The sequence below is a fragment of the Apaloderma vittatum genome, unplaced genomic scaffold (assembly GCF_000703405.1).
Source record: "Apaloderma vittatum isolate BGI_N311 unplaced genomic scaffold, ASM70340v1 scaffold1062, whole genome shotgun sequence".
NCBI classification, from domain to species: domain Eukaryota; kingdom Metazoa; phylum Chordata; class Aves; order Trogoniformes; family Trogonidae; genus Apaloderma; species Apaloderma vittatum.
Window position 1 is genome coordinate 2,196 of NW_009705032.1, and position 14,306 is coordinate 16,501.

The 14,306-nt window shown below is 39.9% G+C and overlaps 1 protein-coding gene across 1 annotated transcript in view; it reads right to left on the bottom strand.

Annotated features, from left to right (window-relative positions):
• Positions 1 to 846: 846 nt before the first annotated feature.
• SUCLG2 (succinate-CoA ligase, GDP-forming, beta subunit) overlaps positions 847 to 14,306 on the bottom strand; it is a gene marked incomplete at both ends in the record, with an annotated part of 94,341 nt that continues 80,881 nt past the window's right edge. Inside the window, one exon of the mRNA XM_009865227.1 lies at positions 847 to 967. Within this exon, the coding sequence (XP_009863529.1) occupies positions 847 to 967 (121 nt within the window). The remainder of the gene's footprint in view (positions 968 to 14,306) is intronic.

The window sequence follows — 14,306 nt, forward strand, 5'->3', positions numbered from 1 at the left end:
GCTCTTTACACACACCCAAACAAGAATATTGATGTTTTCAAGCAACAGGCTTTAAAAAAACCCACCAGAATAACCTCTATTTTCCAAACCTACTTAGCAAAAAAAAAACCCAAAAAACCGTTTTCAGCTTATCGCAGTTGCTTGCCCATTTCAGTCAGAGCACTTTTTCATTCAATGGCACAGGAAGGATCTCCCTTCCCCCTTCAGGGTACTTCTCAGAAATTAGACAGAACCATCTACTGTTATTATATATATTAAAGCCAGTAACTGCCAAGAAGTGCTCTTCCTTACCTATTACTTTTTAGTTTCCCGTTTAACAATGCTGCGTGCACTAAAAAACACCAATACTTCTTACCATTACCAAACCTTCTGCTTTTTAATGGAATTTAGCTGGATTGACTGCTTTGGCAGAAAAAATGTTACAATAATCTTTCTCACACAAATACAGTTTCTAACACTTTTCTTTTAATTATGGTACTGAAGTAAATTTAAGAAAACTCCATATTGCTGCAAGTTTAGCAATAACAGAATTGCAGTCAGAAAAAAAAATGGAAAAAAACCCCTTCCAGTAAACAGAAACTTGCATCAAAATAATTTCTATTTGCATTGCAAATCTTACAAGCAAACCCATAATGCTTTCATTGCAAAATTTCATTGCTTCAAGTACCACCAGGGACCAGGATTGCAGAAATATGCAAGGCAAAAGTTTATTGACGTAGGGTCATGCTAGGGATGAAGAATTGGATACACTCTTATTTTGTAGGACTAATCTGTTCAAATTTTAGAGATCAAGTGGATTATTGCGCACCTGAGGGACGATTTTGGTCTGAAAACGTAAGCACTCACCTTCCAGTCTGACGACCAGAGGCACTTTCAACTCAAGCTCCCGGCAGGCTTTGGTAATACCATTGGCTATAATGGCACAGTTCACGATCCCACCAAATATGTTTACAAGTATTGCTTCGACCTGTAGGAAAGAAACAGAGAAGGAAACAGTTGGGGGGTTGTTTGGGTTTTGTTTTGGTCTTGTTTTTTAAATAAACGCAGATAAAAGATCCAAATTGGGGTACAAATTCCCCTTTGTCAGGCAGGTTCCCATTTACGGAAGGACTGTTCTTCACCGTAGAGAATTTAATTCTGAGTTTCTGCAGTGTGTAGCAGCAGTTAATTGGCTTGGTCTAAACTGGCAAGGCAATTAACATCATAAACACATTTTACATAAGAAAGTGGAATTTCCACTTGTAAGTATAAATAAAAAGACATTAAACTCTATATTTTGGGTTTTTTTAATGTATTGAATAATTATTAGAGGTTGGAGCTCTGAAATCACAGTGTATGAATGTACAGATGCACATGCAACAAAATATTCACATGGACACTTCACAGAACAATGTAGATACACACTTTATCACAAGCAGTACAGAGGGAAAGGTAATATACTTGCCCTGGTTTGATAAAGAGGAGTAAAAATCCCTTCTAATTAACAAGGAGAGGCATGTAATGAAGAGGCATTCATTAAAACAGATTAACTGATGACCTCAAAACACTGCTATTCATCAGTTTCTGGAAACTGAAATTCCTGCACCCAATTCAGAATTAAATTACCCTTCACATCATACAAGACATTAATACATACAAATATTAATACGCTTTCTTTCCACTTGGTAAGGTGGTATAATACTCGACCCAAGTTCATGTACCAGGCTCCCCACCATGGCTTGCTGAGGTGGACACAACAGAGATGGCATTATGCTGTTCCTTGTTCCACAGCGGGGCTAATCCACAGCATTCAGGCTACTCTACAATAAAGCTTCTCTGGGTGTCACAAACAAGCTTTGCCAGAATCATGTTGACTCAAAAAGACGACAAGATAAAGAGGGGATTAGGTTTGATGAAATGAAATATCACTGGATTTCACTTGTGCATGATGTCAACCACAATTATGCCTAACCCATCGCACAAGATGAACAGATTCACTTTGCCCACCTCCAGGTAGCCAGACTCATACCAGCACCAAGAAAACTCCCTGCAGTCACGCACGGTTATAGCTCTGCACAATCAGGTTTAATATTTCTCTGCAGACAAAATGTGACAATTAACTCTTGTGACGTGCAGTCACCCACACAGATTGAAAGCTCACCACTGTTAGTAACGCTGCCATCCACGATGCAGCAATAAAAAGGAAAAAAAAACCCAAACCCAGCCTCAACAAATACTTTACTTCCCGCAAGAAATCTCTCAGTCCTTAAGCAGTACCCTAGAGTGCAAACCCATCACTTACTAGAAGCAGATGCGGGGTTTACATTGCACTATTGAGCTCCAATGCCAGCACATGTCATAAAATGAAGATGGCAATGGGACCATTTCTCAGCACCTGCTGCTCCTTCCAGCTCCAAGAGTTTTCATGATGCCACCCAAAAGAGGTCTGAACCATTCCCATCTGACCCCACAGGACATGGCCCCATTTTCTCCTCTCAAGCTTATTAGACAGTGATTCTTTCATCTGGTATTTCAGTGCCGATGTGCTAGGATGCTGCCTGCCCCTGCCACTCGTCTCCTCCTACTGTCTGCAGTGGAATCATCTAAATTAAGATTTGCTCATTCTTCTGGGTATCCTGACACTAGAAACAGAACTCCCGTGTGCCTTTTCAAAGCACAAATCATCTCTAATGTTATATAAATAGAGCAATACTTAATAATAAACTCCCTTAAAAATCCTGATCTCCAGATTTCTCCCACATGCACAGTAACAGCCTGCATATGGCTTATGACACGGCTTCCTCATCACAGGCAGAGCACATCAGGTACCAGTAGGAAATTAATAACCCAAAGTCAAAACAGAACATACAATTTAATTGATTTTATAACACTTTCTTATAGTTTAGACAGGGGCAAATGTTCTAACCTCATGCTGAAGGCATGCATTTACCAGTATAGGGGTTTCTGAATATTAAGCTGGTGATGCCATTGCAATTACTTATCTCACCTTTGAATTGTTTCAAAATCCTTAACTCTGTAGAAGCTACTAACTGTAAAACCCCAGAAAGCTCCTTCTCTGCCTTGCTCCTACTGCTTGTGCACATGCAAACATCTTCTGTGTCAGGAGACAAAAACACATGAAGGAAAAATTGAGCCTTTCAAATTATCACATTAACCGTTATGGTAGAGAGCTATCCATGCAAAGCGCTTTGATGTTAAAATATACTACTGAAGGATTCTAACAGTGGGACAAGCTGCAGACACCATTCCATCCCTTTCTAATACATGCTCCTAAATCAGGGCCATTGCAACAGGCATGTGACAGATCAACTTAACCAAGTGTGTTTACTTTATCAGAGATAAAGAGGGGGATTTTATGCCCAGAACAGATATTTTAATTCCTAATGCAGACATTCTCATTTAAGGATCTGCTTTTCAGCTTTCAAACTGAATTTTAATCAGGTCTTCTAATCCATTGGCAGCAAAAGGGAAAAAAAATGATGAAGGAAATTAGATGCAGCTTGGATAATTGATGTTTGTATGCTAGGCTTTAACAAAAATACACTGTTAAATTAGAGAGGAGTCTAAAAGGATTCAATCAATAAGAAACTGAATCAGGTAGAGAATTCAATCGTGGGTTTTATTGTAATCTTCCAAATAAGCCAAAAGATCAGTTCAAATGATGCTGAGATTCACTTTAACTCCACCGAAATCTGTGAACATTGTTTATATATGCTTCTGTAGCCTGACTAGATCTTGCGTTTCCAGCTGAAAGGCCTTTAACATTCAGACCCAGTAGATGGATGAAAAGGTTTTCAGTATTTCATGTGCACAGTGAATGCACAATCTCTGTATTATTTAAGTCTACAAGAAAAAGAAACCTTCTGTTGTATACCAGAACCATTATATATTAACATACTCAGTATCTAATGCATAAGGACTACCAGATATATTAAGGAGGGCAAAATGCCACATACAAGATAGCATTATTATTCTAATAAAAATTTTTCCCCATCAGCATGCCTTATAATGTTATTTTGTATTTCAGCAACATTCTTAAGGAAACTAAAGATAGCAGTATATCCACAGGTTAGGCTCTTTCCATCCACCAGAAAAATTCATAGATGTGAAATCACCATCAAATGTACTCAGAACTTGTTATGGACTCCCCTGGAAAAATAAGGGAACCCACAATAGCATGAAGACATCACCATCAAAATGGTGGGAAGCAAAAGTGATAGAAACTAAGCAAGTGCTGCATTATCCCTAACTTTGTGCTAGATATGGCATTGTATCTTGGTAAATACTGGAATACTCATTCATCCCTAGGCTCCTAAATACTATATGAACAAATATGCAAAAACATACATAGCCTCTTCTCTTTTCATATAAGAAATGAGATACATTTATGCATAGCTATATCGATATAAAATCTACATTGCTTCATAACTAGAACTAACAGTTTTAATTTGCAGTGACTTTTTGGTAAAGCGAGCCTTGCCAAAGCCTGCAATCCTGCTTTGAATATCTGGTACCAAAAAACCCCCACCCCAAATAAGTGTAGTAACATACTAACTGAAGTAACGCTTCTAGGAGATTACTGTTAGAGTTGTGTTGCATCACTGGCACAATCCACAGGCTGTTGGGTTCCACACAGCTAGGGGCATTTTCTGTACAGCAAAAGTACCTGTCTCCACTCCAAAAAAAATAGATACAAGTGTGTATGCATTTACTATATTTTCTTCTTCTTCTTCTTTTTTTTCCTATAAAATGTTCTTAACAAAATGCACGCTGACATCTGATCATCATACACTTAAGGATTAATACAGACAGCACCTATAAAGCCTTCCATTTCTCCTACAGCCCATTTATAAATCTATACACAGGACGTCTCGCTGTCTGCAGCCGCTGCATTCCAGTCTGCTGACCTTCAGAGTCCGCACCAACACCGCAAATTCTGTACACAAAAAGAGACAGGGAAAAAAACCCCAACAACTTGACACTTGCAAGTCGTTATTTCTCTTCCATTTTCTGCCTTTTTTATTGCCGCAGAACAACTACAACATAGCATAACACCGTGCTGCGGCACTGAACAATGACAGACGCTTCACGTGAGGTAAATCTCTGAATCTCACATAAACCAGAAATCAAAACACGAATGCAAATTAACTTGGGCTGGGGTTTCACAGTCAGTTGAAGATGACCTAAGTATGGGCAGCCACAGAAGAAGCCGTCTTGCTCTCCCCGTCCCTCTCCTGGCACAGGAACACCGCTCCCCTGTGCTCGTACCAGCCTCTGAGCCCCCTGGGTGCCAAAGCAGCTCCTGGATCCCTCTGACCCTGCAGACACACAAACACTGGCCCCAAGGTGAGGAAGAACCCCCAACGTGCCGGCAGGGCCCGCGATAAGGTGGGAATGCATACGCCACTCGTGAAAGCCAATTGTGAAATCACTTCCTGGATAAGAATGAATATTGGTTCTGTGCAAAGTTGTACGAGGCCAGAAATACAACTAGAGAACTGCCCAGCAAAAATGAAACCTCAAATCACTAAGACCACAACTGCAGAGCACAGATCTCTTCCGAATACCATGGAAAATGTGGGTTGGAACGCAAGCATGTGGGGTTTTTTTTAATGTGCTAAAATACACATTTTAACAAAATATTTCAGGATGGCTGACAAAGATGGCTCAAAAATATAATTATTCCAACATTCAGATCCCTTTAATCAAAGTTTCTGCTAGTGCTTTTTTTTTATGACAAACTCTTTCAAAAAAAATCCCACATTTTATCTCATCTGATGACAGCAAGAAAGACTTGCAACAGTTTTCCAACTCTTAGCAGTGCCAGATGCACGCCTTGTGACTTTGTATGCCACTCTTCCCTTATACGCACACACAGACACATGAACACTCATACAGTGAACTATAAATATTATTATAAATTCACCACTATAGTCTCTAACCTTGCTGCAAATTATTGCTCAGTAGCTCGATCCATTTATTTTAGTTGAAAACAAGCTATTCAGCAACTGTCAGTAAAAACTACATCTGCAGCAAATTAAAAACTACACTGGCAAGGAACTTGCTTACAGTTTGCTTTGATTGAAACCTGAAAAAACCCACCTTTACATTTCAAGGTAGCTGAATTCATTTATTGACCACTCCTAACTCATCAGCTAAAAGTGTACCCAGGCAGCGGGAAGCAGATGATATTCACGAAGTTTTCTTCTCCAGGATGCCATGGGTCACATCGACATGAAAGACAGTGGGTTTGCACGGTAGAGCTGGCAAACATGTTCCTGCCTGGAGCCTTCCAGCACTTCTTGAGGTTAAAACATGTCTCATGTCTCCCAAGACTTCTGGTCAGCAGAGCTTCATTTTGTGGCTGCAAAATCACCTTCTTTTAGCAAACTGTATCATTGAGTTCCCAGGAAATAACTAAGAAAAGCAAGCCAGCGGCATACTGCCAGATATTTGATTATTTCCTTCATTCCTTTAGAAAGACCAGCAGAAGGATGATATGTATCTCAAATCGCTGTGACACGTCAAACGAGGTGGGGAGGTTCGCACTGCAGGACAGCGGGACACAAGCACGAAGATGCAGATGTATTCCCAGCTCACAGAGGGAAAGTAAAGGGGCTGTAACCAGCAGCTGGATCCAGACATCCAGTACTGCAACCCTACACAAACCTGACCGGCACTGTCCCTTAGGGGCTTTATATTTCCATTCCCATCTTCAGAGAGCACCTCAACTCCCAGGCAACTCCAGTCAAAAAGAAGGGCATTCACCACTTCTAAAATCACATCTCCAGGCTGCAGCTCGGCCCCTCGAAGGTCCGCTGGCCTTAGTGACAGCGACGCGCAGGGGCTTCTTTCTCACAGAGCTGGAGCAGTGTGGGAACCTTTACCGACAGCAAAGCACCAAGAACTGCTGCAGCTCGGAGACGTGCAAGGAACACCACTTGGCCGGGATCAGAGAATCCCATGGCCAGGACTAGGGAATCCCAGGAATATATAATTCATCAGCTACAAGGAACCTTCTCTCATTCAACTCCTTAGAGGCTACACACTTTGCTTTTACTAAGAAAGAAATCTGCTGCCTGACAAGGAGAAAGTGAATCTTTTTGTTACCTGTTTCGGAGACACAGACCCTGAGGCAGAGGTGAGGACATTTTCCAAACCCTTTGGGGGTGGTTGAGTTTACCTGGATCACAAACAAATGTTCTTGTTCTTCCCAGACACAGATGTCTTCCCTACGCCTTTTAAGAGGAAGGTAACAATATTAAGAATAAAACCCAAACCACTGGGTAAAACCGGATGCACAGTTCTTCACTTTGGATACAACAAGGTGCATTTAATCCTTCCTATTATTCCATTCATCTTTATTATTCATTCATTCACAGTGTACAAAATTTGTTTCAGCGTGAAAGAAACAGATTATCTCCAACTCTCAATGCAATGTAATAAAATGTAATAAAATGTAATAAAATGTAATAAAATGCAGATGCCATACACTTGCGTCCTCGCTCACTCTCTTTCTGCTCCAACTGATAAATCAGATACGAACATTTTGAAATGTCTCCATATTATTACAGCCTGGACCACAGGTCAAATGTAACTTTTTCACACCCTCTTTTGAAATATTACTCTAATCCTCTAGTATTTTATATCAGACAACATTTATGGTTTGTTTGAAAATAAAGATTAAACCTACTGGATCAGAGCAGTATGAAAGATTTATAAACACAAAAACATTTGCTTAAAATATCCACTAGAGGACAGTGCAATTCAATGTGGAAAGGATTATAAAAATCCCCTTGAAGAGCAGAGTTTTTGGTGTTTTTTTTTTTACTTAAAGCCAAAATATCTCATTAAAAATGATGCAAAATACTATTTTGCCTCTTTAGGATGGAATTTTGAAAATCTGAAGATGATAAATTAAAAGAAGTTGAATCGACAAAAAGCAAAGCAAGAAAGCTTGCAGTCAGGTGCAAAAATACAGATATAGTGCAATTTTGAATGCTTTACACTATTCTAAAATAGGTCAAGGTTTAAAAATCACTAGCAATGCACCTTACGCCATAGCAGGAAGGGAGCTCTGATGAACCTCCAAAACAAAATTCAGATTTTTCTGTCTGGGGGGACTGGCTGACAGGTAGGAAAAGCAAATTAAGGATTTTCTCCGAGGCTATTTTTCTGGCCTGTATTCAAGAGATTCCTGAGGATCCCAAGTCTCACTGAGAGCCAACATCCTGTCACTGCTACACCCCGCTGCCGTATGTTAAGGCGTTCTGACAAATGGCTGGCGAGATGGAAATACGTGTGTACCAGCCCAGCCCTGGAGGAAGGACTTCCAGAAAGGCGAGTCCTTTGGGGCCACGCTGAGAGCCTCGATCCCACCAGCTAGCAAAAGCCAAGGGTTGTGGCTCCACCTTCCGATGTGCTAAATCAGACAGTCAACAGTCTTCAGTCTTTCCTGTTTACAGCAAATTCAGGACCTGGAACAGGATACAGTTTTCTTGGCTTTTGCTGGTTTGAAAGCGATCCAGTGAAGCAATCCTCTGCTGATTGATCAGACCCAGGCTGTGACCCTTCAGCGGGGAAGAAACACATGCAGGTGAGCAGGGTTCTGTAGCAGGGAATGCTCTGGTGCCCTCTGATACCAAAGCTGGCTCTCAGGATGGACCACCAGTAACATCTCTGTCCTGGGATCTTGTCTTACTGCTCTGTGGCACTGACACAAGAAAAAATTAAGGGATCAGAGCTCACCGAATTAATGGTATGTGATGAAATGAGGACTTGCAAATTCTACACCACAGTATGGTATTGGAAACAGTTCGTAAAGACCTTCCTTCGCCCAGCTGCGAGGAGCCCGTGTTTTGGGAACAACTATTCCAATTCTAGGCACACGGTTTCCTTCAAATTCCAAAATATCATGGCAGGCAGCAATATGACCTCAGGAACCATCATTTCAATTTCACTTTTCAGTGAGCTAAGTCTCTCATCGGGCCATTTTGGGAATGCTTCCTCATCTGCAGGACATACACTGCACACCCTGAACCCTGGCACAAACTCACTCATCACAATAGTGTCGTCACGCCCGTGCAGCCCTTGGTACGTGGCCACATTTCAAATGTATTTGTGTAGATGGAGACTGTCATGTGTTTTCTGTGCCTGTGCTACCACCTGGCAAGACATCAGTCAGCTCCTGTGCAGAAACTATACACACCACGTTAATACAATCCAAAGTGTGAGCTAATTAATCCTACTTCTAAACACCGGCAGAGCAGGCAATTGGGTGCCTGCAACCATGCAGGCATGTTCGTTCCCTGATAGGAAGCACAACCACCTCCTAATGTAATCCTTATTTATGATAAGGGACAAGCATAAGGAAAGAGAGAGAAAGAAAAATGTTGAGACTGAAAAGTACTACTCTAAAGTGTATTTGAGAATCAGGACATCAGTTTTCACCATTGTTTTGGGGAGACTTGCTAGAATAATTGCTTTTTGGGTGACAATATGGGAGGATAAGTCTTCTTTCAGATCATGGCTACAAGGCATAAAAGTACATAAATTTGTTCTCACTGTCATTTAAATATCTGAGCTTCAAGGAGATCAAGGCCCTGGACGAGCAGATCAAAATTCAGATGAATATAAAATATAAATGATGACTAACTACATGACCACATATTGCAAGACTGAAAAAACACATATGATTAGTTCTTGTGTGTCAGAGGAGAGTGCAATATTTCAGATTTCTTTTCATTTCCTCTGTGCACCCAGAACTAAGGGCAGCTGCATGCTTATGTCTGATTTGGGGGATTTTATTCTAGCAAAACCAAGATGCACCCATGTCACCCCTCTTGTAGGCATATGCAGTAAGCACTGGTCATCAAGCACTGAGGGAAATTGTGTTATTTGACTGTACCATATTAGCATGATAAGTTATAGATACTCTCCCACTCATCTAAGGTAGTTTATACGGTAGTGTGACTGCAAGTAGTTCTTGCACAACAGCAAAGTCTATAAAAATTGATCCAATATTTGCTAAGTTTTGCCTCTGCACTTCAGATTAATTTCTCAAAGGCACATAGTACAGTTTCTCTAACATTCTTAGTGTCAGAAGCTCAAATGAGTTTTTTCCTAAAAAATAATCAGCTTTCTGAAAAATAACGTAGCACTGGGGTCTTCACTTGAGCAATGTGATACAACAGGCAGCACGGGTTCCCGTCATTTCAGCAACATGCTGTGCCCTGGGGTGCATCTCTGTGCAGCTGCATCATACTTTATGATGTGTTAAAAGGCTACAGGTCAAATCATTTTAAATAACTTGAACTCAAAAAAGGGAATATTCCTAGGAGCTGGAACTTTAAGAGTGAGTCCACATGTTGAAAGACTGACACCATAAGACTTCCCAGCACCACAGTCATGTGTCATTTCTTTACCCATCATTACGTGTTCAGCTCTACACCTTGTTTTGGGTAACAGACAGGGCCAACTACCACTTTTCAAGCCATCATGGAAAGAGATTTACTTCCCGAAACCAACAGTCATCAAAGCCTATCTTTATTCTCTCTTTAGAAATAGTCTTAGAAATATAAAGACTATATTTATCTAGAGTATCAAAATAGTAAGTGATCATATCCATCACAAGGGAGAAAAGAGATGAAGAACAGTTATTCTAGTGCTCTAGAGAGACTTGGGATCTTCCTATTTTGTCACCTGAGAAACATCTCTGACATGTATTCCCCATGCAGAAAAGAATGAAGTGCTACAGAAGCTCCTATCTAGGTCACATTGCTTTTCTCATTGAGACAATGGAAACTTTTAAAAAGGAATTCTGTACTTCAAGAAGCTTAATTAAAGTATAAAAATGCATTGTCATGGGTACTGAACTGCATATACACGTCTGAAATCTCCAAATAATTAAAACCCGTTCTTTTATGGTAATGCTGTAGTCATCAAAAACGTGAATTACTGTGCTCATTAGGTCCGAATTACCACCACATAAAAATCAGCTAACTATTAACACATAAGTAAATCAAAATAGAAATAGTAAAACTGAGAAAGGTGCTAAGAAGAGCAACAAAGAAACTGAAAAAGCTTTGTATACAGGACTAAACAAACCAGGACTTTCCATCTTGGAAAAGCTGAAGTAAAGCAGCCAGTAGCAAGAGGAACAGGGTGCAACTATTTTGTACTTGCCTCCGGTTAATCTTATTTCTTAGTCATTTTCTGTAATGCCAGAGATGGTAAAAATACCAAAGGGGTCCTTTTACTATTATTTTTAAATACGGCATATAGTTATTGTGTGAAACTCACTGCCACAGGATATTGTTTATGTCAAATGCTTACATCAGTTAGGAATATTCAATAACGAATTCATGCAAGGAAAGCCACCGAAGACTAGGATATCAAAGATCACTGTTCGTCTCTAGGAACCCCTGTTTTGGCTACTGGCAGAGAAAAAAAGATCAGATCAAGACAGATCCAAATCTTACTCAACATAGTCACATTCCTCAATTAAACCAAAACGTATATCCATAATTTCTTTATCACACCTATGCAGTCCCCCATCCAAATTAAATCACAAAAACTTAATGTGTGAGCCATTCGTTCCCTTATCAGTTTCAATGATTACAGTACTGTCCAATCTCAGCAGTTACCACGTAATATCATTCATGTACGTGGCCCTGGACAAGTGATTGGAATGGCTGATTTTCATTACTTCTCGTTTCACTTTAATACAATTAATTTCTTGCTCCTTCCTATGCTGTCAAGGAAAGGAGGTCCCATCAGAAGGTGGGAGCTGAAATTCATGCCTATGACTTTGCCCACACGGGGAACAACTTTAAGAACAGCTTTCAAGTCTCCTCTTCCTCTTGCTTCCTTAAATCGACTTATTAAGCAACCAGTGCCCAACGAGCGGGAGAGCTAATTCCCTGGGACAGAACAAGCAGCATAAGTAGAATTAGGACATTTTCCTCTCACCTTGCCAAACTCAGCCTGCAGCAATTCCTGAGCAGCAGCAGCAGATGTGGGACAGAATATTACCCACCAGCTCAGGCTCTCCCAGTCTGCACCAGCAGTAGGTGCCCATCAGGACTTGCTACCACCTAAACGTTATTGAGAACTTTTGTTCCAGAAATGTCTCTTCCAAAGAATGGATGCTCTGGCATTATATATTAAAGACATTCAGCTCAGAACAAGACAGCTAAAAGACAGATAATGATCTTTATCTTCCACAAGGCTTATATAAAGTAGTTTAAACTTCAAAAAAAAGAAAAGTGACAGTTGAAAAATTAATGACCAGTAATAACAGCCCCACAAATAGGATGCTAAGCTAAGAACTGTATTATTGCAAAATAGGATGACTCAGGAGTTGACAAAGTGGTTTCTCATACTTTTTGGATTGTCTTGCTACTTGCAAAGTCATAAATTGCAACTTAACATTTTTCCTTATAAAAAGGGGGAAAAATTTGGCCTGACTCTTGGACAAGTACAAATCAGTGACGTCACTTTACTCCCCCTAATAATTTCACCTATCATCTTCATTTTCGTAAACTTTCTTCACCTACCTTCTGCATAAAAAGAGGGAATCACCTTCAGAGAAATAATTATTCGATAATGATCTACCAGCCACTTTTCACACATTTATCAAGGCATCTGGTAATAAAAACAGAGCTGAATGTTTTAACCACAACCCCAAAGTGATATAATCAGCAAATCTGAACTGTGAAAGAAGTTAGAGAGCTACATTAAGAAACAGATGGAGTGAGCATAAAACAATCATAGATAAGCCAGCATAAAGGAACTTAACTTTAGATTAATCAAGGTTGAGATGCTCAAGGCAGCCATGGGGAGTCATACACATTAAAATTAACAGGAGACGCATGTAAATCACAGCCTGCTTCTTATATCTCAACCCAGTTCTTTACAGAACAACACATGGAATTGTAGGTGTCTCTGTTAACCACATACCCTTGCTTTGCAAGTGATTTTAGCAGTACGGCCAAGGAAAATCTATATTTAAAAAATGGCTCTCCTAGATACCTATTAACTTCTATAAGAATTAGAAAAATTGCAACAAATGTCAGAATAAGCCTCATATATATGCAGTCATATCACTTGAAACTAAGCCTGATGAAACCAGATAAACAGACAGAAAATATTCATTTATAAGACAAACCATCTATCACACATTCAAAAAACGTCACTTGGCTTCAGTAGCACTTTCCCTAAATTCAGATTTTCTGCAGTGATCAATACTATATTATATTTGAAACTTAACAATAGTTCCTTGGTGTAGGAATCCAAAAATCCCAAGAAAGAGCCAACTCCCAAACAAAAACTATTTTAAACCTATAGTGCAAGACTCAACTGTAATATTTAATGCTGAGCAAAGAGCTAAGTCCAGTAATCTCTCATACCTTTTGATTTCAAAGTTGGGTAAGTACATCCAAAGCAGGTTATTTATTATAGAGTTTGCTAGCATAAACATGAAATTACAGGTTTATATCTTCTGTATCTTCTTGGGATGACCTTTTTTTTTTTTTTCCCCTTTATTAATTTCACTGCTGGATGATCCACAGAAAAGAAAAATTTCCTGTTGCCACAATCTATTTCATTGCCTCAGAAACACACCTTGTTCTCCCATCCACACAGTTCCGAGAACCAATTATCGTCATCTGGGCTAAACTATAAAAGTAAAAGCAAATTCAAAGTCCATATTTCAAAAGAAAAAAATACAAATGGTTATAAGGAAGGAAATTAATGCAGGCAGAAACAGTTTAATGCATGTGTTGCATGTATTTTTTGTTAATTACTTTTCAAGTACTTAAGCACAGTTAGTAGCTAAAGACAGTTTGAGAGATTACACAAAAGCGTATCCAAGTGGGTGTTTCACGCTGAGCCACAGTCTGCCATGGTAGTATCGATTAATCAGGAAAGTCTCGCCTCCACTTTCAAGGTCCTTAACGACCCACCATAATCTCACTCCCATTGTCTCTTTTCTAGCATCAACAGGGTAGGTTCCTGCCCAGATTCTATCCTGCCACTTGATGGCATCCACCAGCTAAACTTAAACAGTCATCTCAATCCATCTTCTCATGCCTGAAAGAAGCTTTCCATTAAGATTCCCCCTGCCACCTTTTAGTCATGACATCTATAACCTTCCAAAAACCTCATGGGCTGACAGAGGTAAGACTCTTGGCAACGTGAAATCACTGTGATTGTTGCTCTCCTTTCTCCATCTTGGATCCTACTGGAACCTCAGGGCACAGGTTCCTGTAATGGCTTTAATTCAACTAAAGCATGAATGGAGGGAA